Source organism: Engraulis encrasicolus, chromosome 19 (genome assembly GCF_034702125.1).
Source record: "Engraulis encrasicolus isolate BLACKSEA-1 chromosome 19, IST_EnEncr_1.0, whole genome shotgun sequence".
Taxonomy (NCBI): domain Eukaryota; kingdom Metazoa; phylum Chordata; class Actinopteri; order Clupeiformes; family Engraulidae; genus Engraulis; species Engraulis encrasicolus.
Genome location: NC_085875.1, coordinates 22,902,856 through 22,925,906, shown reverse-complemented (window position 1 = coordinate 22,925,906; position 23,051 = coordinate 22,902,856). Strand labels below are relative to the sequence as shown.

Genomic DNA, 23,051 nt, shown 5'->3' with positions numbered 1-23,051 from the left:
ATATTGATTACTCATGCAGTATCGTTGTTATATTTATCCGAGAGGGCCATAGGTGGTGGCAACCGAACGTTGTGGTGATTTTACGATTCTGTTTGAGTTATGAAGGGAAGATCGTGTTATCATTATTATTTTGGTTCTCATTTAATATTTCATATTTTTGAATTGAGCGAAAATGACCAATGTTTTTTTTCTGTTTTCTGACAATACATAGTATCTACCTAGTCTGCTCGTCTTATGCATATTTTCTCTTTCCTGCACCTCTTTTTCATTTCTTCTATTGCTCTCTCTCTGTCTCTCTCTCTCTCGCTCTCCCTCTCTTTTGCTTTCTCCCTTGCCTTCCTCCCTTTTTATCTCTGTAGGGTGGTAGCATTCCTTCTTCTCTTTCTCTCTTTCTCTCTTTCTCTCTCTCTCTCTCTCTCTCTCTCTCTCTCTCTCTCTCTCTCTCTCTCTCTCTCTCTCTCTCTCTTTCTCTCTTTCTCTCTCTCTCTCTCTCTCTCTCTCTCTCTCAGTGCCTTGGTCAAGCCCCTCTCCCAGTTTTGGGGCTGAAGAGCTAACTTTGACCTCCCTCCCCTGTCCTCCTTACCCCTCCCCTGTCCTTACCGCACCCCATCCCACTCCATCAAAGGCTTAAGCATTCACTAATGCTCCCTAAAAACAGTGGTTCCTACTGGCCGTGTGTGTGCACTGCAGTGTCTCATTGACCTTTTAACATTTTAATAGAGCTAGAATACTAGTAGATGAATGAAATGCCTTATATTGTCACTGTTCACATGTACAATTTACACTGTACATCTATAGAATTCATTCACAATGGCCACGTTTACATGACATCTTTAATTCCGAATTAATAATTCAGAATTAAATAGCTCCATCGAGTTTGCATTGAACTTCCATTTAATTCCGAATTGTGAAGTGTTTACATGACGATTTTTCAGCGGAATTAAGCTTCATTCAGAATGAGATTGAGTTCATTCTGAATTAAATGTCTCATGTAAACGAGGCCAATGAGTTATCTGAATGCATTCTGTATAACAGGCCTTTGAGGAATGATGAGGTGGGGCTAGGGATAGTTTCATCAGCATACTTCATTTGATATTTCTGTAAAGAACAAAAATGGGTGTGGGGATTTCTAGCATGATGGTGGGTGGGTACCTGTTGAATTTTTCCTTCCTGAGCTCTTTTCTTGAATCTATGCGTGAAATCTGCACAACTCTTGGTGGATTGTCTGAACTTCGGACACCAATCCACAGTGCTGTTTAACATTTGGGGTGTGATTCATAATTTAGGTTTTTTGTTTTTCATTTTATTTTCATTTCTCATTTGCATAATTGCAGTCCTTGTATCTTCTACTGTAGCCACTGACTGCTGATCAGGCTTGTGAGTATTATGCACATTACCAAAAATAGTATATTATACGCTTCCTGTATTCTCTCTGACAGCACCATGACAACAGGTGTATCACAGCTACAGTTCTCACAGCCACAGGTGTGCCTTAATAATGTGTTGTGATTGGCTGCATGCTCCAGTTTACCTGTAACAGGTAGTGTACAGTCGTAGATTATACACTCACAGATAAACTTGCATGGTAGTGGTTCTGCCTCTGTCGTGTTTTTTCAGTCAGAGAAATGAGATTTGCATTTGGGTTTGGCTGGAAATGAAATTACAGAATGGTAATGAATAATATTAATTGGATTTGTTTTGAGGTGCTTCACGACAAATTAAACAAACACCAGTAAAATAATTGTAACCAAAATATTTTAACATATTTTATGTATGCTTTTATTTTGAAAACATGATGTAATTGAGTTTAGCACAGCACTTGTAAGCCATTTTTTTTCTTTTACCTGACGACTTGCACTCTATACCGTGGTGTATTTAAATCCAGGTGTGTATTTGGTGACCTCTTTGCAAGGTGACTTTCGAATGTACCCTAAGATGCTGCATTTACTCTACACACTAATCTCTGTTGTCAATATGGTGTTATGAGTCTGTGAACAAACTGAGTTGTCTTTGAAGTCAATGGTAATGAATGGTTTTAAAGTTAATGAATGAATTTTGGAGTTCATGGAAAGCTATGCAAGCTATGGCTGGGTGTGTGGTACTGAACAATATATAAACACTAATAGTATAAAATATATTTTTTGAATCTTAATTCGTCTGGCTTTTAATTGTGTCATTTATTTATCAACACAAATAGACATTAAAGGCATTTTGAAAGAAACTCCTGGTCAGTGTAATGTTTTATCTCTGGCTTGTTGTAAATCCACACGGTCACTGCAGGCTTCCCCCCAGCTCTTTGTTGTTAAGACACCCACCTTGACAACAAACATCTGGCTACCACCTTCACTACTACGTCCCCTGAAATTATAAAGATTTTTTGTGAATGTAATTTTTTAAGTTGTTTCATCAAAAGATATATAAAACTTATGGTAGCCTCTTCAATAATGATAGCCATGTGTCTCTATTACTGACTAACCCCTGACCTCCTTGAGTAACGGAAATGCTGTGGGGAAACTCTGCACTGCACTTCTAAACTTACAGTCACCATCTAATGCGTAGACACAATGTTACTGAATCATGCAGCATGGTAACCACAAGTCTTCTGTGACAATAACACCAGGACATTATCTAGCACCATCGCCTCCTACAGCATACTGTACACACGTGAACACACACACGCACACCAGGCAGCTATCTAGGTTTGGGCTTAAGAGTGTGTTTATATTTCCAGTCTCTGCTCTGATCTCCCAGTGCTGTAAACTTGGTCATGTATTTGAGGTAATAACAGATCTAGATTCTTACACAGTGTAAGGGTAGAAGTGCAGAAGAGAGCAAAAAGATAGGTTGAAAAACAGACGAGTGGATAGAAGAAAGGTGAGAGGAGAAGGAGATGGAGCTCTAGTTGAGTAAAGGAGAAGAAAGAATAGTTGAGGGGGATAGAGGAGGAAAAAGACGGTGGAAAATGTAGAGGTATTGAGGGAAGAGGAAAAAGGGAAGATGCGGATAGAAGAGAGGAAATAAACGGAGATGAATTCAAAGTAGACGGACAGAATGAGTGTTCGGGTGGGCAGAAGACTGCTGTTTCTGAGGCTGTGGGATGTGGAGGAGGAGGAGGATGAGGAGGAGGATTATATGAGGCTGTGTGGTGTAAATGATGAGGAGGAGGAGGAAGAGGATGAGAATGAGGATGGTACTGATGCTGGAAATGTCCAGGAATATCAAAATGGAAGCCTGACATCCATAGGTAAGACATTACCCTATATTACACTACCCTTAGCTAACTATTTTTATCCAAAGCAACTTACAGATATTCAGGTGACAGTTTCTGGAGAAATGTTGCATAATGCAGTCGTTCAGAAGACTTTTGTATAACTACCATAGTACCAAACTACTACGAAATTAAAAACAGTCTTCAGTAACTTTAGCAACTTAAGCAGCAAATGTATAACAGGAGCCTTGTCTTAAGAGTTCAAATGCCCTGGTCAATGGCACATCAGCTAAGTATGGAGGACACTGAAGAGCAGCCGCGCTCTTCTGGACACCCTGACGATCTACTGCTACGGACAGGATTCGAACCTGCAACCTGCGGATCACCAGACCAACTGCTGATCCACTAGGCCCAAGACTGGATGAAATTTGATTGAGCTGGACTGGACAACACATACTGTACTACTACAGCCCCCCATCCTTCACTCCCTACCTTCATCCCTCTATCCCTCCCTCCCATCACCTCCCAGAGCTTTCTGCTTTGCTGTGAGCCCCCCCAAACTGGGCGAAGTGGAGTGTGTTTGTGTGTGTGCTCAATGCCAAGAACTCTACCTGTCTCTGTTTGTCCATGTTGGTCTATGTGCCTCTTTCTATCCGTCTCTCTCTCTCTCTCTCTCTCTCTCTCTCTCTCTCTCTCTCTCTCTCTCGCTCTCTCTCGCTCTCTCTCTCTCTCTCTCTGTCTCAGGCTGGGTTACATCTTGACCTTTTCCTGTCAGCCAAGTGTGTTGTGTCTTTTGGCAGTGTGTGTATACAGCTTTTATACATACCGGTTGGCCAGGGGATGTTTGTTTATGTACTGATGTGTTGCTGTGTGCGTGTGTGTGAGTTTGGTGTGATGTTTGTGAACTGTGTGAGCACAGGCATAAATATTTGTACTGTAGTGACATACGTGTGTGTGTGTGTGTGTGTGTGTGTGTGTGTGTGTGCGTATGTGCGTGTGTATGTAGGGTGTGCGGACTTGACAAGCCTGGACTCTCTGAGCCCCCAGGAGAGGAAGAGGCAGGGCTACATCCACGAGCTCATCGAGACCGAGCAGAAATATGTTGAGGACCTGCAGCTGGTTCTGGAGGTGTGTGCGGAGAAGTGTGTGTGTGTGTGTGTGTGTGTGTGTGTGTGTGTGTGTGTGTGTGTGTGTGTGTGTGTGTGTGTGTGTGTGTGTGTGTGTGTGTGTGTGTGTGTGCACGTGCACAGAGAAGCACTGTAGCGAGTGTGTATAATAAGTGTATATAATATGAATGTGCGCAAAATTACTATTATGTGTGTGTGTGTGTGTGTGCGCGCGCATGTGTTTGTGGAAGGATGGAGAACACTGTGTACAATATGTGTGTGCATGTTAATGTAGACACTAATGAGAATGCGTGTGTGGGAACTGTAGCCGTCATCCTGTAGCAAAATGAATCTAAAGGGCTGATTGGCTGCCTAGTCATTTCGGTGCACTCGCGTGTGTGGGTGGATGGGTGTGCATTGCACTGTGAAGAATAACATTAACGTTGCCAGTTCAGTTTGATGCCATTACCTCTTAAAGGTACAGCACATTCAAAACGTCACACAAATTTATTGTGCTTATTTGGAGTGTTTATTACTGTGGCAGACCTTTGTTATTTCTTCTCAGTTTCTTTACTGGGTTATTGAGTTATTTGGTCCCGAAAATGATGAGTATATACAAACCCCAACTCCGATGAAGTTGGGACGTTTGGTAAACAGTGAATAAAATCAAAATGATATCATTTTCAAAACATTCAATCTATTCATTAGATGGAGAATAGTGAAAAGACAATGTATTAAGTGTTAAAACCGAGAAAAAATATTGTTTTGGGGGACATATGTACTCATTTCTAATTTGATAAATCCAACACGTCTCAAAAGAGTTGGGACGGGAACAATAAATGGCAGCAAATGTCGAGGAAGACTAAAAACAAAACAAAAGACAACACTTAACAGTTAAATACATTAACCGATGAGATGATTTTATATAAAAAACAGTGTTAATTCCAATCTTGGACATGATTTCACCAGCTTAAAATGGTGGGTGTATTCCTTGTCATGTTTTGCAATGTTTTCCTTTCTGTAGTGCTTACAGTGTGACAGGTCTTGACCAAAAGCCCACCATTTTATCACCTGCTGGTCCTTATGATGGAGCCAAACTGTTAAAACATAGTAGAGAATGCAATTTGACCTTACTATGTGGCAGTAATCGAAGATCTCCCTTCAAAATATAATGCGTGAGTGGCTTTTCATGCTGTTTGAAACCCATTCAGCACTGTATTTAACTCTAGAGATGAGTGAGAACATCTTAACCAATGCACTACTGCACCCGCATGCCATCATGGAGGCTGACTTTTGAAGTTAGCACTAACACAAGTTGGATGGTCCATTTTTACTGTAGCACAGGATGTGCAATGCTCTATTATTGTCAAAAAGAATGGACTTCTACAACTTCTGCTGACTTCTGTAAGCAAAGGACAGTTTCCCATGTCTTCTGGGTCTATTTCAAGTGAGCTCAGGTGCTTAGGAGAATGTTACACCCCTGTATCATTTGCACGCATTAAGCATTCTTAATATGGTCAATTTTCAATAGCTCTAATTCCTGGAGTGCTAGAGTGAGACTACAGCCAATATATATTTCATGATGTCATGAACCTATACAATGATTTTAGTAACAAAAATATGTCTTATATACACTCAATCGTGGTAAATCAAAGGAAATTCAAAAATGTATGTAATAACTATGGTAATTATTCCCTTTGCATCTTTAATTCTGAGTGACTCAGCCCTCTCTGTGATGATCTTATACCTGGATACATATATTGTCCGTCAGTACAATTCATTTTGAAATGTTCTTCTTTGTTGTTTGATCTTATTTGGATGTTTACTACATTTCACTGATCCCCGTCCCAACTCTTTTGAGACGTGTTGGATTTATCAAATTAGAAATGAGTACATATGTCCCCCAAAACAATATTTTTTCTCGGTTTTAACACTTAATATGTTGTCTTTTCACTATTCTCCATCTAATGAATAGATTGAATGTTTTGAAAATGATATCATTTTGATTTTATTCACTGTTTACCAAACGTCCCAACTTCACCGGAGTTGGGGTTTGTAAATTGATTGGCTTTTATGTAAATAAACACAGCCTTTAAATGAACAAACCTACAACTAAACAGCTAAAACTTGGGAACGGAAACCTTAGAGGGGGTTAGAGCAGAAGGGTTGAAGTAAACAGGTGTTTATGTTGTTGTTTTTATGTATTGCTGCAGGTCTTCCACAAGCCCATGTCAGAGTCGGGTCGTCTGACGGAGCAGGAGATGGGCATGATCTTTGTCAACTGGAGGGAGCTCATCACCTGCAATAACAAGTTTCTCAAGTACGTGTAAGGGCTTCCGCACACCGGCTCCGACAAAGTGCTGAGCACTGCTCCGTTAAAGTTCGATTCCATTGTTTTCAATAGAACCCCGCACACTGGCATCGATGTCAGCCGACATTCGCAGATGTCGGATAGCGATTAGAGACAAGTTCTATTTTGTGGGCGCCACCCAAGGACCATCAAGGCTATGGTCGTGTGCAATTCGGTTTGGGGGTCCGAATTATGTCGGGAGCTAAAGTGCGCCGCAGTGCTGTCGGAGCCAATGTGCGGCCGGCCTTAACCTGTTTGCCTGCCTACCTGAGGTGTCAAAAGTTAAACTAAATTCATGGTCTAAGTACAACACTCGCACATGATATTACATAGTGGTCTTCTCCATTGCACCTAATGAGGTAGATACACTGTGTTGTTACTGAAAAACACACAAAAAATCATCAAGAACCTACCCCAAACTTGATCCTACCATTTCAGAGTCAGCTTATTGTAAGACAAGTGCAGAGGTCTACTGGTTAGAGCAGAGGCCTCAATCCTGGATTCAGAAAGTACCTGCCACAGATTTGATCCAACCAGACAAGGAAGATCAGCTGCTACTCAAGGAAGTCACCTGTGTTGGATGGAAAATGTGGCAGGGTTTTAGTTTTTCTTTTTCTACTTTCTGGAGTCTGGATCAACACCAATGCTGCGGAGATAGGAGTGTTCAGTAAATGCCAGCTACATTCTGCCCCCTGGTGATCACTAGTGGTCATTGCATGTTTACAAATGTGTACAGCTTGTGTGTGTGGGTGTTCACTCGCATGGGGGTGTAAAAACGGGGGTCATCTGTTATGTGGGCTTTCTGAAGCAACAGCAGCTACCATGAACTCATGATTGGATTCTGAATGCGCCCTTTACAATGTGTCTTTGTGTGTAAACCAGGTAGGTGCAGAGGAGATGATTGGGGACATATGGGCATCAGAGTGTGTCTGTATTGTGATTATTAAGTACTGTATGTACACTGTATTTTGTGTGTGCGTGTGTGTGTGTGTGTGCGTGCGTTTGTGTGCGTGGCGCGTGTGTGTGATCCAGGGCCCTGTGCGTGCGTAAGAAGACGAGTGGTGAGAACATGCCTGTGCAGATGATCGGGGACATCTTGGCGTCAGTGTGTGTTTGTGTGTCATTATTAAGCATATATACTGTATTTTGTGTGTGTGTGTGTGTACGTTTGTGTCATCCAGGGCTCTGCGTGTGCGTAAGAAGACAGGTGGCGAGAACATGCCAGTGCAGATGATCGGGGACATCTTGGCGTCGGAGCTGGGCCACATGCAAGCCTACATCCGCTTCTGCAGCTGCCAGCTCAACGGCGCCGCCCTGCTGCAGAGCAAGACGGACCAGGAGCAGGACTTCAAGAACTTCCTCAAGGTCAGGAGCGAACACACACACACACACACACACACACACACACACATACTAGGGGTGGAACGGTTCACAAAATTCACGGTTCGGTTCATATCACGGTATCAAGGTCACGGTTTTCGGTTCTCTACGGTATATTAAACCATATTTATATAACTGCAATTACCGGTATAAAGTGATGATGCGCAAGTTGAATCAGCTGTCGTCAGCTGATGTGCGCTGTCTGAGCCTCAAGTGGCTAATAGAATTAGACTTATCACTAAATATCCTACATATGGTTTGTATAGGCTTATAATGTGAAAATGGTGTGATTTTAATTGTCATCCTCTGATTGGTCTTATATGCTAATGTGTTAATCAGAGAGACTGTATAAGATACTCCTAGGATCTCTGCTTTACATATTTTTCTGGGCAGTACATGAATTGCGGTTTGCCACGGACTGCATTTCACGGTTCGGTATGGTGTGTGCATTGTACGGTTTCGGTTTTCGGTGCGGTTTGTACCATCCCTAACACACACACTATAGAGCAAGACGGACCAGGAGCAGGACTTCAAGGGAAGTAGGCCGGCAAGTCGCCTGAAGTAGGCCCAACGGCCAACAAGTTTTGAAGAATGGACTTCAAGGGACTTCTCTCTCTCTCTCTCACACACACACACGCACGCACGCGCACACACACACACACACACGCACACACGCACACCGGGGACCCGTGTTTAATTCTGGCCCGAGGTCCTTTGCCGATCCTCCCCTATCTCTCTCTCCTACTCATTTCTTGTCACACACTCAAACTGTCCTGTCTGAATTGATGCTCAGTAGTCCAAAACTCCAAAAATCTAAAATCTAAACAATGTACTGTACATTTAGCAAATAGGGCACAAGTGTCTTCTGAGGGTAATGTAATGTAATGTAATGTAAAAAAAAAAGCCATAACAGGGACATGATTTGCTCAGTCACAGGCGGCTACGTTACCCCTCAGGAGTAGAGCCTCCCCTGAGGTCATTATTGACCGTGGTCACCCAGTACAGAGATCTCAGGGTCATCATCGATCCAGCCTGTGCCATTACCCGGCAGAGTGCTGAGATCACTGTGTCATCATTGATCCGGCTGCTGTGTTGTCCCTGAACAGGGGACATTCCAGGGCTGGCATTGGACCAAGGGAGCTGGACGCTGGCAGCATGTCATGTCACACTGTGTCAGTGTCACTGTGTTACACTTTGTTGTGTAGCCTGGCTAGACCAGCTCAATGACCTGCAGTCTAATGACCAGCAACTGTCTTGTATTGTGTATTTAATCATACTTTACATTGTTTTGTATTTAGTTCATCTCTATTGAAAGTGATTTACAGGAGCCATTCTCAAGCTAGAGAAACCAAAGGGAAGTAGCAGTGTTTTCTTTATATACTACATACAGTGAGGAGAATAAGTATTTGATCACTTGCTGATTTTGTTGGTTTGCCCGCTAATAAAGACATGATCAGTCTTTAATGTTAATGATAAAATGTATTGTAATATGGAGAGACAGAATACCAAAAAGTAAATCCAGAAATTAACTCTAAAGAATATATATTAATTGATTTATATTTAATTGAGGGAAATAAGTATTTGATCCCCTGCCAACCATTAACCCATTGATGCCTGATGTTGCGTTGCGCAACATTGGCCCTGGCGCCTGGAGCTGCATTACGCCACATTCAGGCTCATGACATTTGAGACAAGTTTATTAAAAGTCTCTGTTTGAGATCAAAGGACACATTCTAATGAAAGATGAGGGTCTTAGCATTGAAAAGCAACTTAGTGCATATTTTTCTGTGCTTCAGAAGCTGAGATATTTAGGTTTTTATAGGCTGAAGGCAGCTTTTCTTAAAAAGGGCTCAGGCATTCAGCACCCTTTTTTGCAGGTGCCTCAGGCGTCAATGGGTTAAGAGTTCTGATCCCGCAGATCAAATGGCACTTCCAATCAACTTCTGAATCTGAATTGAACACAACTGTTAATAGTAACCTGCACAAAAGACACATTGAATCTGCAGAATCAGTCCATAGTATCAGTCAATCAATCAAACTAAACTCGCCAACATGGGACAGACCAAAAAGCTGTCAAAGGATGTCAGGGACAAGATTTTAGAACTCAAGAAGGCTGAAATGGGCTCCTGGATATTAAGGAGCAAACTGTTGGCGCATTTCTTCCAAATTTCAGGACAAACAAAATGATTATCAATCATCAATCTTAGGCCTGTCTGTGGTTCCATACAAGATTTGACCTTGTGGGCATTCAATAACCAGAAAAACAGAGATAAAGCACCCTAAAACTGTATGGAAAGAGCTAGGAAATTATCTCAAGGCAGCTGGGACCTCAATCCCTAAGAAAACTATTGGAAACACTTAATACCACAGCGGATTAAAATCCTGCAGTGCATGTATGGTACCCCTGCTTCAGAAGGAACCTGTTCAGGCTCATCTGAGGTTTGCCAATGAACATCAAACTGGATTAGGATATGATTGTGAGGTGCTGGAATCAGATGACACCAAAATCAAACTGTTTGGCATTAACACAACTTGATGTGTTTTGAGGAAGAGAAATGCTGCCTATGATCCCAAAAACAACACCTTCTCCAACATCATACATGACAGTGGTAACATTATGTTTTGAGGTTGTTTGTCTGGCCAAGACACAGGACAACTTCACATCGTCAAGAAATGGATGGAGGGAGACATGTAAACGTACAATACTGCATGCCAACCTCTTTCCCACCACCACTAGACTGAAGGTGGGTCATGGATTGGCCTCCCAATATGATAATAATTAAGGTCATTTTCCAAACATTAACCCTATAATAATCCTGTGGCGGGAACAGAAGCTCCCATTTGCCAAGCTAGAGTCATACAATTTAAATGATTTAGATATGATCTGCAAAGAAAAGTGGACAAAAATCCCTTCTAATATATCCACAAACATTGTCATTAACTGAAAGAAACATCTGAACTCTGTACAAGAAAACAAGGGCTTTGCCACCAAGTATTTTGTCTTCTTTGACTAGAGGGGTAAAATACTTATTTTCCTCAATGGAATGCAAATCAATTAAAATATATTCTTGAAAGTTATTTTCTGGATTTTCTTTTTGATATTCTGTCTCTCCATATTGGAATACATTTTATCATTAATATTATAGAGTGCTCATGTCTTTATTAGTGGGCAAACCAACAAAATCAGCAAGGGATCAAATACTTATTCTCCTCACTGTATCTGCATTGGCGAAGGAGGAACTTATATGAGTTTTTATATTCTGATGATGCATTTATTCTGTCTACTCTGATTAGAAGTGTCAATGTAAGCCCGGTTTATGGCTCAGCTGTAAGTATGCATTCTACAGGCTCATAATAGATAAAATATCTATGCTATACTATGTGTATACTATACTATATGATACTAAATGAGCAAGTCTATTATGATTAGAAGTGTCCATGTAAGCCCGGTTTATTGTTCAGCTGTATAGTATACATTCTACAGACTTACAGTGATAAAATGTCTATTCAATTCTATTATATTCTGTACTGTACTATACTATACTAACTGATCAAGCATTCTAATCTTTGTGTCTGCAGAAAATTGCCACAGACTACCGCTGCAAAGGGATGCCACTGTCCAGCTTCCTGCTCAAGCCCATGCAGAGGATCACACGCTACCCCCTGCACATCAAAAACGTGAGTCACACACACACACACACACACACACACATAGACACACAAACACACTCACAGAAACACACACACATTATGCAGAGATAAAGAAATTCGTTTTTCTACCTCAGTCATTTTCATCTTTATAATGTATCGAGTTTCTTTTGAGAAATGTGTGCGTCCTTGTGTGTCTGGGTGCATACTGAAAGTGAAAGCCCATTGGGCAACTCCCATTGCCATTGTGACATAGCACTCCACAGCACACAAGTGAACACCGCACACTGCACACAACGAAATTGCATTTATGCCTCACCCGTGCAAGGGGGGCAGCCCTCAGTGGCGCCCCATGGGGAGCAGTGCGGTGGGACGGTACCATGCTCAGGGTACCTCAGTCATGGAGGAGGATGGGGGAGAGCACTGGTTGATTACTCCCCCCACCAACCTGGCGGGTCGTGAGTCGAACCGGCAACCTCTGGGATGCAAGTCTGACGCCCTAACCGCTCACCCATGACTGCCCATACTGCATGTGTGCATGTGTGTCTGTGTGTTGAGCTAAATTGTCCAACACAAACTTTCTTCTGATTCTCTAGACTGTAGACTGTAGAGCGTGTCTGAGTGTCACCCAGACATGATTATGTAATATATCAATAATTTGGTTTGATTGTCTTTTGTTTTTGTTTCATATTCTTGGACCTGCCGCCCACCTACCTGATTAATTGTCTTGTCATGTCAGCATAGCTCCTCCTTTGATGTGCGTCATTGGTGCGCCTAATGGCAAGTGTTTAATTAGGTGCTCCTGTGCACAGCGTGTTAGACAGGTTAGGTGGCGGTGAGGAAACAGTTTTTCGACCGCATTACTGCGCATTACTTTGTATTGTTTTGTGACACATTTGCACCGTTTTATTTCATAGTTTTGTTACAGTGGAAAAGTCAACCGGATTGCTGAATAAATACTCTTTTACGTTTATTTAATTCATCTCTCTGCGAGTGCTTTATCTTGGAAATGCGCGTCCGAAACACTCCTCCACCTGCCTCACTCGGCATTTAAACTTGGCCTGGAAAATGCCGCAACAGTCAGCATTGGTGTCATTAGTAAATTATGTTGTTAATGTACTGAGTGCATGTTGATCTAAATGATATTGGTCTGCCCTAACCTTTTGAAGATTTTGGAGAGTACGTCCGAGTCCCACCCGGACCACGGGCACCTGCGCGAGGCCCAGGAGAAGGCGGAGGAGCTGTGCTCGCAGGTCAACGAGGGGGTCCGCGAGAAGGAGAACTCCGACCGCCTCGAGTGGATCCAGAACCACGTGCAGTGCGAGGGCATCACAGAGGTGAGAACTGCAAAGAAAAAAGGTTATGCCAGAACTACAGTTGCTACTTGAAAGTGGTAAATAAAAAAATAGAATTTGGTCTTGTGAATTTTTTTAAGGAAAAATTAAGTACTGTGTCAAAATGTAGGATTCAAAATATTGCAAATATTGCCAAATCGTGTTTTTAATTCAATCAGATCTGTAACTCTGCCACTAATGTGTAATTTTTTTCTCCTTCAGCTCAAGATAATGTTTCTTTTCCTTTGTTCTTTGCTCCTCTCCAGAACTTGGTCTTCAACTCGCTCACTAACTGCCTGGGGCCGCGTAAGCTGCTCCACAGCGGGAAGCTGATCAAGACCAAGAGCAACAAGGAGCTGTACGCCTTCCTCTTCACGGACTTCCTGCTGCTCACCCACGCCACCAAGCAGTTCTCCTCCTCCGGCCCAGACAAGCTCTTCAGCCCCAAGAGCAACACCCAGCTCAAGGTCTACAAGACGGTAAGCCATGCACACTCGCATACAAACACACCAAAAACTTATAGGTATACAAGTTGGTACTGTAAGGATGCTATGGTCACTTTTTCCCCCTACCTGCACACACCCAGCTGTAGGTCTTCAAGTCAATAAGGATTCTATGCACAATTTTTTGCCCTAACTGTACATACACACCAAAGACTCAAGTGCTTTAAGTCAGTTAGGATGCATACATACTTAATGCCCTAACTGTACATACACAGCAAGAGGAACATGCAACCTGAAGTCCACAAGTCGGTGAGGATGCACAGTTTATGCCATAACTTAACATGTACATCAAGAGGTGTATCTACAAGTCTGTGAGGACGCACAACTGTGTGTTCACACCAGAGAAACCGGTGCAGAGATTTAAGTTCAGTGCCTCTCTTGGTGCCAGCGTGGCGCGTCAGGTGACACGTCTAGTGTTGTCAGTCTCATGGTGACAATGGCCCATGCCAGGTGCCTGTCTGTCTGCTTGTCCTGTTCCCCTCTCTCTCTCTCTCTCTCTCTCTCTCTCTCTCTCTCTCTCTCTCTCTCTCTCTCTCTCTCTCTCTCTCTCTCTCTCTCTCTCTCTCTCTCTCTCTCTCTCTGCCATCTCTCCTTTGTGTTGCTTTGGAAAACAGTCCCACATGGTGCTTTTGGTGTTTTGTCATCATGTTCAACCTTGTTGGACACTGTTATGACAAAAAAAAAAATCCCATCAAATGTGTATGACAGTGACACCTATTTGTAAACGCTGAAAATGGAGACCTTATTTAAGGCGATTGGACCAATTTAGTGCTCATAAAAGGCTAAACAAAGAACAAAACTACGTGACCAAAGTGCAGTAATACAAAGCAAAATCAAAAACATGGAAAAGTATACATCCGAATTGTATAAATAGTGCATATCCTTGTATTAAAAGGTAATCAATTAAATGTAAGCACGAGTCCGTCCTCCTGTTTGTCTCTCATAGCTGTTGTTCCTGAATTAGGTATTCCACAATGAAAGCTTAAGTGTGTGTGTGTGTGTGTGTGTTTGTGTGCGCGTGCGTGCGTGCGTGCATCTGTGTGTCTGTGTGTGTGTGTCTGTGAATTTGTGTGTGTTCATAGCCGGTGTTCCTGAACGAGGTCCTGGTGAAGATGCCTGACCCCTCTAGTGATGAGCCAGTCTTCCACATCTCTCACATCGACCGCGTCTACACACTCAAAACCGAGAACATCAACGAGAGGTAAGGACCCCAGCACACACACACACACACACACACACACACACACACACACACACACACACACACACACACACACACACACACACACACACACACACACACACACGTACGTGTGAATACACACTTGTACACACAACCAGAAACAATCCGTCATATGTCTCACAAACACTTTTTCACTCTCAAGATACATGTCTCTCTCTACACACACACACGCACGCACGCACGCGCATGCACTCGCTGTGCCGTTAAATTAACCTGTACAGTAGAGTAGAGAAACTTAATTCATTTCAGAGCGAAATTAAGGTTTTCTCCGCTACATACATTTCTGTGAAGACATTCTAGGCTTGTATTGCTACTTCAGTACTACAGTAGTGTGAACTGATAATTTATCAAAGTTCACAAAAGTCCCTATACACAAACCCACAGTAAATTGTGTGTGTAAGGCAAGCAAACTAAATCCGTCCATAAACAAGTATTAAACACTGCACACTAATCACAGCTTACCTTTTTTTGGACATAAAAGCAAACAATGTCTTTCGCTTTTTTTATACTCATTTGCCTCTGTATCTCAATTCATGTTCCGGTTCTGGCCTGTCTCTGCTTTAGAACGGCTTGGGTGCAGAAGATCAAAGCGGCTTCGGAGGACTTCATCGAGACGGAGAAGAAGAAGAGGGAGAAGGCTTACCAAGGTACTGTAGTATGGCCACACTTTCATCAGTCATTAAATTACTAGTTGTTTCCAATCAAATTTAAGCTCTTGAGTTAACCTAATTTCACCTACCCGCACAGTCGGTTGTCTATTTTCTCTGCAACTCTTTGCAACTTTGCCGTCTGATAAATAGAATCTCCTGCCTCCTATCACTATTCTATTCCATATTTAACCCATTGATGCCTAAATCACTGGCAAAAAAATCCCAAGCCCTTGTTGGAACAGTTGCCCTCAGCTCTTAAAAATCTTAATATCTTCACCTCTGATGACAGGAAATAAGTTGTATTTAAACTCCAAGACCCTCATCTTGCATCAGAATGTGTTCATTCAGCTGTAAAATCTCAAGAGCCTGAATGCAGCGTATATGTGTCTCTAGACACCAAAGGTCAAACAACATATACGAGTCATCAGGCTAAAATGGGTTAATATGATGCAGTCAGTCAACAATATGTTATCACTGTGACATGATACTTACTCAAGATGCTTATGCAAGACAAATAATTGTGGTCATGTAACGTAATACATGTGTGTCATTTTGTCACTCTTTATTTGATGAAAAAAATCATGTCATTGATGTCAATGTAAATGTAATAATGTAAATGTAATGATGTAAGCTTTAATCTGCAGATAATTCTGGTATATGTATCAAGTGGCAACATAATTTGTACAAAGACCCTAAGAAAGTAAATGAAAGGATTTAATAATTGTGCATGTGTCTGTGTGTGTGCAGCTCGCTCGGTGAAGGCCAGTGGCATTGGACGTCTGCTTGTCACCATCCTGGAGGGCACCGAACTCAAGTCCTCGAAGCCCAACGGTGCGTGCGTGCACATGTGTCTGTATCTGTATGTCTGTTTGGGTCTAGATTTGAATTGGTCTACGTGCAGGTTTGCATGTTCGTGAAATGTTTACATTTTACACCTGCAGTTCCATCCCATACTAACAATGTGTGTGTGTGTGTGTGTGTGTGTGTGTGTGTGTGTGTGTGTGTGTGTGTGTGTGTGTGTGTGTGTGTGTGTGTGTGTGTGTGTGTGTGTGTGTGTGTGTGTGTGTGTGTGTGTGTGTGTGCATGTTTATGTTTCTGTGCGTGTACGTGCGTGCGTGTGTGTGTGTGTGTGCACGTGTGCATGTGTGTGTGTGTCCTTGCGTATGCTAACACAGGTAAGAGCAACCCTTACTGCGAGGTGACCATGGGAGCGCAGTGCTACACGTCCAGGACCCTGAACGACACGGTCAACCCCAAGTGGAACTTCAACTGTCAGTTCCACATCCGGGACGTGTACCAGGACGTGCTGTGCATCACCATATTCGAGAGGGAACAGTTCTCCCCCGACGGTGAGTACCTCATAGTGTCCCCAAAGTCCTTTAAAAGTAACAGTGTTTTTTACCTGAAAACAATATTTCCAAAATATAAGGCTTCAAATCATTCAACGAACTGGACAAAGCTGTTTAATATTCCCTGATCTGTGTGTGAGAGGGTCAACCTCTACATAGGTCCTAGTCCAGGGCAACCAAGGACAAACCCTACTGTTCTCAGAAGAGCTCTTAATGAGTGATACAGATTTAGGACTGATTTTGTCATTGCAGTAATCACAAAAACCTTATGTCCCTTTGTGTGTGCGAGTGCATTTGTGTGTGTGCGTGTATTTGTGTGTGCATGTGTGCGCGTGCATGTTTATATGTGTGTGTGTGTGTGTGTGTGTGTGTATCTGTGTGTGTGTGTGTGTGTGTGTATCTGTGTGTGTGTGTGTGTATCTGTGTGTGTGTGTGTGTATCTGTGTGTGTGTGTGTGTGTTTGTGTGTGTGCGTGCGTGCGTGTGTGTGTTCAGACTTCCTGGGCCGTACGGAGGTGCCGGTGGCGACGATAAAGAAGGAGCTGGAGAATAAGGGGCCGGCCACGAGACGTCTGCTGCTGCACGAGGTGCCCACCGGGGAGGTGTGGGTACGGCTGGACCTGCAGCTCTTCGACCACAAGGCACACAAATAGCACACTCTCACACACACATACACACACATACACACACACACACACACACACACACACACACACACACACACATACACACACATACACACACACACACACAATATGCCTGGACCTGCAGCTCTTCGACCACAAGGCACACAAATAGCACACTCACACACACACACACACCACACACACACACACAATATGCCTGGACCTGCAGCTCTTCGACCAGAAGATGCATAAAGAGCACACACACACACACACACACACACACACACACACACACACACACACACACACACACACACACACACACACACACACACACACACACACACGGGTCGACTTTTTCCTCGACCACAGCATGCACAAATTACTCTTTCATGCGCACGCGCGCACACACACACACACACGCACGCGCACGCACACGCACACGCACACGCACACGCACACACACACACACACACACACACACACACACACACACACACACACACACACACACACACACACATACCACTAGTACTACTGAATGCCTCAGATCTCACACGCATTGCCTAGCCTTACAGATGAGGATGGAGGGAGAGGAGAAGACCACAGAGAGAGAGAGAGACACTACTGTGGAGATCACTACTGGAATGGACAGATGTACGGATGAATAAGTGGGTGGACATACGGACAGACGAACGCATGCACAATAAGATGTATGGATGGAAGAATATAAGAATGGATGGATGGATGAATGGATGTATACATGGATGACAAGCTTTCAGCTATGATGACGCTGGTGAACTATGCACTCTGTCCACACAGCCATGCGAGTTGCCAAGTAACGGTAGCCATTTTAGGTGTTGGTTTGTTAATATTTTTGTTGTTGTTGTTTGCAAAGTACTATGGGCTGTCACCATGGGGATGGTTTACCACTGGATCTGGATAAATCTCAGGACTCCTCTACTTTCCCTTTTAAGATGTCTGAGCGCCTCTATCTTTCTCACACGTATACACGCACTCACTCTCTCTATTTTTTTTTTCTGGAAAGGGAACTTCTGTCCATAGACAGGAACTTCATTTATTGTAACACTTTGAAGTGGCATGGGGGGGTTGGTTAACATGTTTATGTGGTTGGTTATGTCAGAGCTGTTGTTTATTTAGACGGTTTTGTTTCATATATTTCATGTTTTTCCCATTTATTTTAATGATGTAACTCCATCTGAAAAGCTTATCTGTACTGACCATGTGTTCACTCCCAGGAATAGATTTCGCCATGAGTTGATCTCCGGGTCTCAAGCCTCTGAAAGTGGTTCTGGAGATTCTGGAGCGTCAAGATTTTCTTTTACCATGAGCTTGAGATGATGTTTTCTTTCAGCAATTTGATTTGATTTTTTTTTTTTTAACTCAGTACATGAGTTGGTTGGAGAACACGGACATGACCAATGATCACTGAGTTTTTATTTATTTTTTATTAATTTATGCGATTTTGACTATCTTATGGATTTTATTCAAACCCGTCTGTCCAAGTGGGGATCCCCTTTGTCTCAATATGATTTATGGATAAAGGATTACACTCTCCATCTAAGAACTGATGTCCAACATCCTGATCCAAAACAGCTCTATGTCAGAATCAGGTGTGTGCATGGGGGGTGTGAGAGTCATGTGTGGGGATGTGTATGGATCAGGGCTGGAACCGGGATCGGAAAGTAGGCCGGGCATTTTTTGGTATAGACCAGCAGCCTCTCACGCTGCCCCCTGCTTTTCTACAATGGTATGATTACCTCAGTCCACTGTCTGTGTTAAGATAGGCCAATGAGCTGTGAATCTAAATTGGCGGTTGGTCTCTAAAGGGAGAAAAACAGACAAACAAACAAAAAAAACAACAGCATTGGCCCTTGAGGACTGTCTGCCCACCAGGAAAATGCCCTGTATGCCAGCTGACCAGCCCAGCCCTGGTATGGGTGTGAGGGGGAGGTGATTGGGTGGTGAAGGGTGTTGTCTGACCTTTCCTTGTCTCAGTAACAGTGCCTGGGTATGCTTGAGGCTGATTGGAAGGTTCTTTTTGTGTTCTGTACTATACAAGACCAAGTCCTCAGAAGAGTGTAAATATTATTGCTGCAGAATTATTATTAAACACAATTGTTTGTGTTCAGCTTTCCTTTAACCGATAATGCCATGTGTTTGTGTGCGTATGTGAGATTTTATTGTTTTTTGTTTTGTTTTTGTTCTCCGTTTTAAGGTGGTAAAGCTGTCTTGATTGTAGGCCAGCCACTGTGCTAACACAACAGGAGAGTTCAACAAGTGTGTGTGCTTGAGGTGCAGGTGCCCAACTCAAGCATGACACAACTTGGCTTCTAGCAGAAATAAAATGATTTAAAAACACTTCTTGTCCCACGAATTGTGTTTTATCCAGTGAGAGTAATAGAGTTTTTCATCCACCAGTTCTAATATACAATCAATGTTCTTATCTCAAATCTCAACTCTGTGTTAGCCTACTAAAGTTGCCTTCCAAAGTTACAGAAGTTCCTTGAGTAAAAGGATGGGGACCGTGTCAATGCCCATTGGTCCCAAGACTTCTAATTTTATTCCATGGCGGGGAGAGAGGCATGTTATCTTAGATTACTAAGCGTTTAAATATGGGAACATGGAGCTGTGGAACATATTTGAATAATTTCTTTAAAATGTGTTAAAAACATGAAGCAGCAGGAATATGCTGTGGGACCAATGGGATTAGATGTTGGAACATAGAGCTGACCCTAAAGTACACACGTGTGCCTGGGCCTTCCTCCAGAGCGTTGCCATGGACGCACTGTTCACTGTTCTAAACCAACTTTGGTTAGTTTTGGTGTGGTCAGTTGCTTGAAGGCGAAGACAAACTATCGATATGAATCATTTTCAAAATCTTATCCATGACTGCTTGATTGAGACAAGACACGTGGAACATGCAGCCCTGCTGGTGACAAAATCTGCATCCATCTCTGCTGTCACAAGCAGATTTAACGTAAGTGTCATCTTTTCGTGTCCACTTCTGCCGTCCTGGGAAAATGCGGAGACGTGCTAATTTGTTGTTTTTTGAGTGTCGAATGGATGTCCTGTTTTTGGTATTCTAGCTTTCTCCACAAAATGCACAAATGTTTGCCGACGCTTTCAAACATTTAATATCTGCGAGAGAACACGGGTTCTACTTTTTGGAGAGGTGGTACTCCTGCGTCCGGGCAGACAAGAACTCCATTTATTCTAAATGCGTAAGTGTTCTGGCACAAGAGGCTAACTCAAGGAGGTCTACTACATAAGTTACTGTATCATTGGGCTAACTGCTATGTCTACCATGGTTCAAAGATCTGTGAATAGCACCTTTTAACATGTTTCGCTTGTAAGATGTTGTTAAAGCTGGACTTGTTCCTAGGAGGGACATGGCTTGCTGCTGGTGAAGACTGCGTTGTACATCATCGTGGTCACATACAATGACGCCATGCACCCCAGTATTTGTGTGGAAGCTGTGGAGAAATTAGGTAAGCTATGTTGAATTCATCACTAGCACTGTCAACATCACATTCACATTCATTTGATATCATAATTAAACTACACACATCTCTATTCCATCTCTTGCAGCTGAGTACTTGAGGGTGAAAGGGAAATAAGGAATGATGCTGCAGCAGGCCTATGGCCTGACCCCAGCATGTTTGTTTGCCTGGACCAATGAAACCACATTTGTGTAATATCTATTTGAAAAGTGCATAACATTATTAGATTGTTGAATTAGATCTTATTTTTCATTTAAATTATTATTCTATTTGATTATCACTTTTATTTTCATTGTTTTTTATTTGTTAAATATCATCATATAATTGTTATTAGTATTATTATCCTATTATTATAACTGATACGGCCAACCCCTCCAATTTGCAAATAAAGCACATTTTGGATTTGTTAATTCACACATCTTCTGACTGCCATTTCATTCATGTATTCACAGAGAGCAGGAAGTGCGCTGACAACCATGTTGCAGTGCATGTTTTGAATTTATTGACAGCACTTCAATATACAAGGCCTACTTAAAAAAAAAAAAATAATAATAAAAAAAATTGAATCTATTTGAAAGCTAACCAAATACCAATAGGCCTACCATTAAAATAATTATTTACCTTGAGGGGAGAGAGGAAATGGAATGTCTTTTTAATGGAGCAGGAAAATGTACAGACGCACACACACACACACACACACACACACACACACACACACACACACACACACACACAAAGATAATTGAATGAGTTGGTTAATAACAGCCATTCTTGTCATTCAAAACTCTTGAGAAATTAGCTCCAGGTTCTACGAAAGTGGTCTCAGCCCTACAGGGACACACACTACAAGGACGACTCACAGTGATGTGGTTGGTATATTGTGGTTAACAAAGAAATAAGAACAATTACAATAGCAACAGTAATAACTTGAGCAAAATTACCATCCTCATCTCCAATATGTCCCTCTGAGAAAAGTTACAAAAGTTGCATTTTTAATAAACTTTATGTTGCACACTAAATCACACAAATCACACACATTTTGGAACTGCCAGAGCCGTCTATAAGAGGGAAATGCGTGAAAGTGCTGCCATCTGCTGTTCGGTTGAGTGAGCCGCATGAAAGGTGGTGTCCACCAGAGATGGGCAACTGGAGGCCCCAGGCCCGGGCCACATGCGCCCTGCCTCCTCATTCAGTGTGGCCTGTAGATAAAACACAATAATAATAATACAACCTGATAGAGAAGACTCCTATTCCTTCCAAGCTATTAACATGTATAACCTCGCCTCAAACTCTGTGAGTTGCAGTCACATCCGTGGTCATATTTGTCTAGTCACCAGAGGGGGTTGATGCGTAACGCACCCCCCTTACTTTCATACATTTTCAGACATGTTAGCATTGCTGTAAATTGGCACATGGTTGCTTTTCAATCAATCCATCAAGTTTATTAGGACCATGTACAATTCAAACATAAATGTTTCCATTCCATGCACTGCACCAGATTTAGCCTAAGGTTAGTTTTCGTCTGTAGTCCCTGACATTAAAATTAAATAATATACGATAGAATAATAAAGTAAAGCAGCAGTCAAAAACAAAATGAAAATACACATAAAAAAATAAAAACATTTCCCATGAGACCATGTTATCATATTATGTCAGTGCCAGTTACAAGTTTGGTTCTCTTTAAGAGCATATTTAAGTTGTGATTTAAAGCTCTTGAAGGAGGTCAGAGGTCATCTTGGAAACTGCAATAGCGATTATTTCCAGTCCTGTGGCCTGATGGTGGCGATGAATAAACGTCGCCCTTTTGTCATGAAAGTTGCCCATCCCTGGTCTACAGTTTAAGTCCCCTTTCATTTGAGGGCAAACCTCAGGTTTTGTTTTTGACCAAAGGTCTCCATATGTCCTTTGGCTCATTTTGTTGAGCTGTACATACGGTATGTGAATACAGATGTTGCCTACGAAGTACCTCAATGGTTCATAATTGGACTGATTCCGTGGTTCATTTTCCAAATTAATTTCAGTGATTCATCTTTTTTAACAAAGCACTGCTGAGTTCACTTTCCACCCCATATGAACCTCATAGGTTTAGAGTAGCAAGGTCAAATATGTTCAATAAGCAAATCAAAATACA

The 23,051-nt window shown here is 42.3% G+C and overlaps 2 protein-coding genes across 4 annotated transcripts in view; both read left to right on the top strand.

Annotated features, from left to right (window-relative positions):
* The window catches only part of itsn2b (intersectin 2b), a 79,723-nt gene extending 61,927 nt beyond the window's left edge, over window positions 1-17,796 (top strand). For all 3 annotated transcript variants that reach the window (XM_063183832.1, XM_063183833.1, XM_063183834.1), the window contains 11 exons: window positions 4,215-4,336; window positions 6,528-6,634; window positions 7,846-8,029; window positions 11,624-11,722; window positions 12,862-13,029; window positions 13,293-13,505; window positions 14,612-14,730; window positions 15,337-15,419; window positions 16,170-16,253; window positions 16,598-16,771; window positions 17,266-17,796. In XM_063183832.1, coding sequence (XP_063039902.1) covers window positions 4,215-4,336; window positions 6,528-6,634; window positions 7,846-8,029; window positions 11,624-11,722; window positions 12,862-13,029; window positions 13,293-13,505; window positions 14,612-14,730; window positions 15,337-15,419; window positions 16,170-16,253; window positions 16,598-16,771; window positions 17,266-17,423 — 1,511 coding nt within the window. In that variant the 3' untranslated portion in view covers window positions 17,424-17,796. The remainder of the gene's footprint in view (window positions 1-4,214; window positions 4,337-6,527; window positions 6,635-7,845; window positions 8,030-11,623; window positions 11,723-12,861; window positions 13,030-13,292; window positions 13,506-14,611; window positions 14,731-15,336; window positions 15,420-16,169; window positions 16,254-16,597; window positions 16,772-17,265) is intronic.
* A 2,426-nt stretch (window positions 17,797-20,222) lies between these two features.
* LOC134470058 (profilin-4-like) lies at window positions 20,223-21,334 on the top strand. Its single transcript, XM_063224081.1, has 4 exons — window positions 20,223-20,397; window positions 20,507-20,641; window positions 20,803-20,908; window positions 21,009-21,334. The coding sequence occupies exons 1-4, from the start codon at window positions 20,281-20,283 to the stop codon at window positions 21,035-21,037; spliced, it is 387 nt and encodes a 128-aa protein (XP_063080151.1). The 5' UTR covers window positions 20,223-20,280; the 3' UTR covers window positions 21,038-21,334.
* Window positions 21,335-23,051: the final 1,717 nt, after the last annotated feature.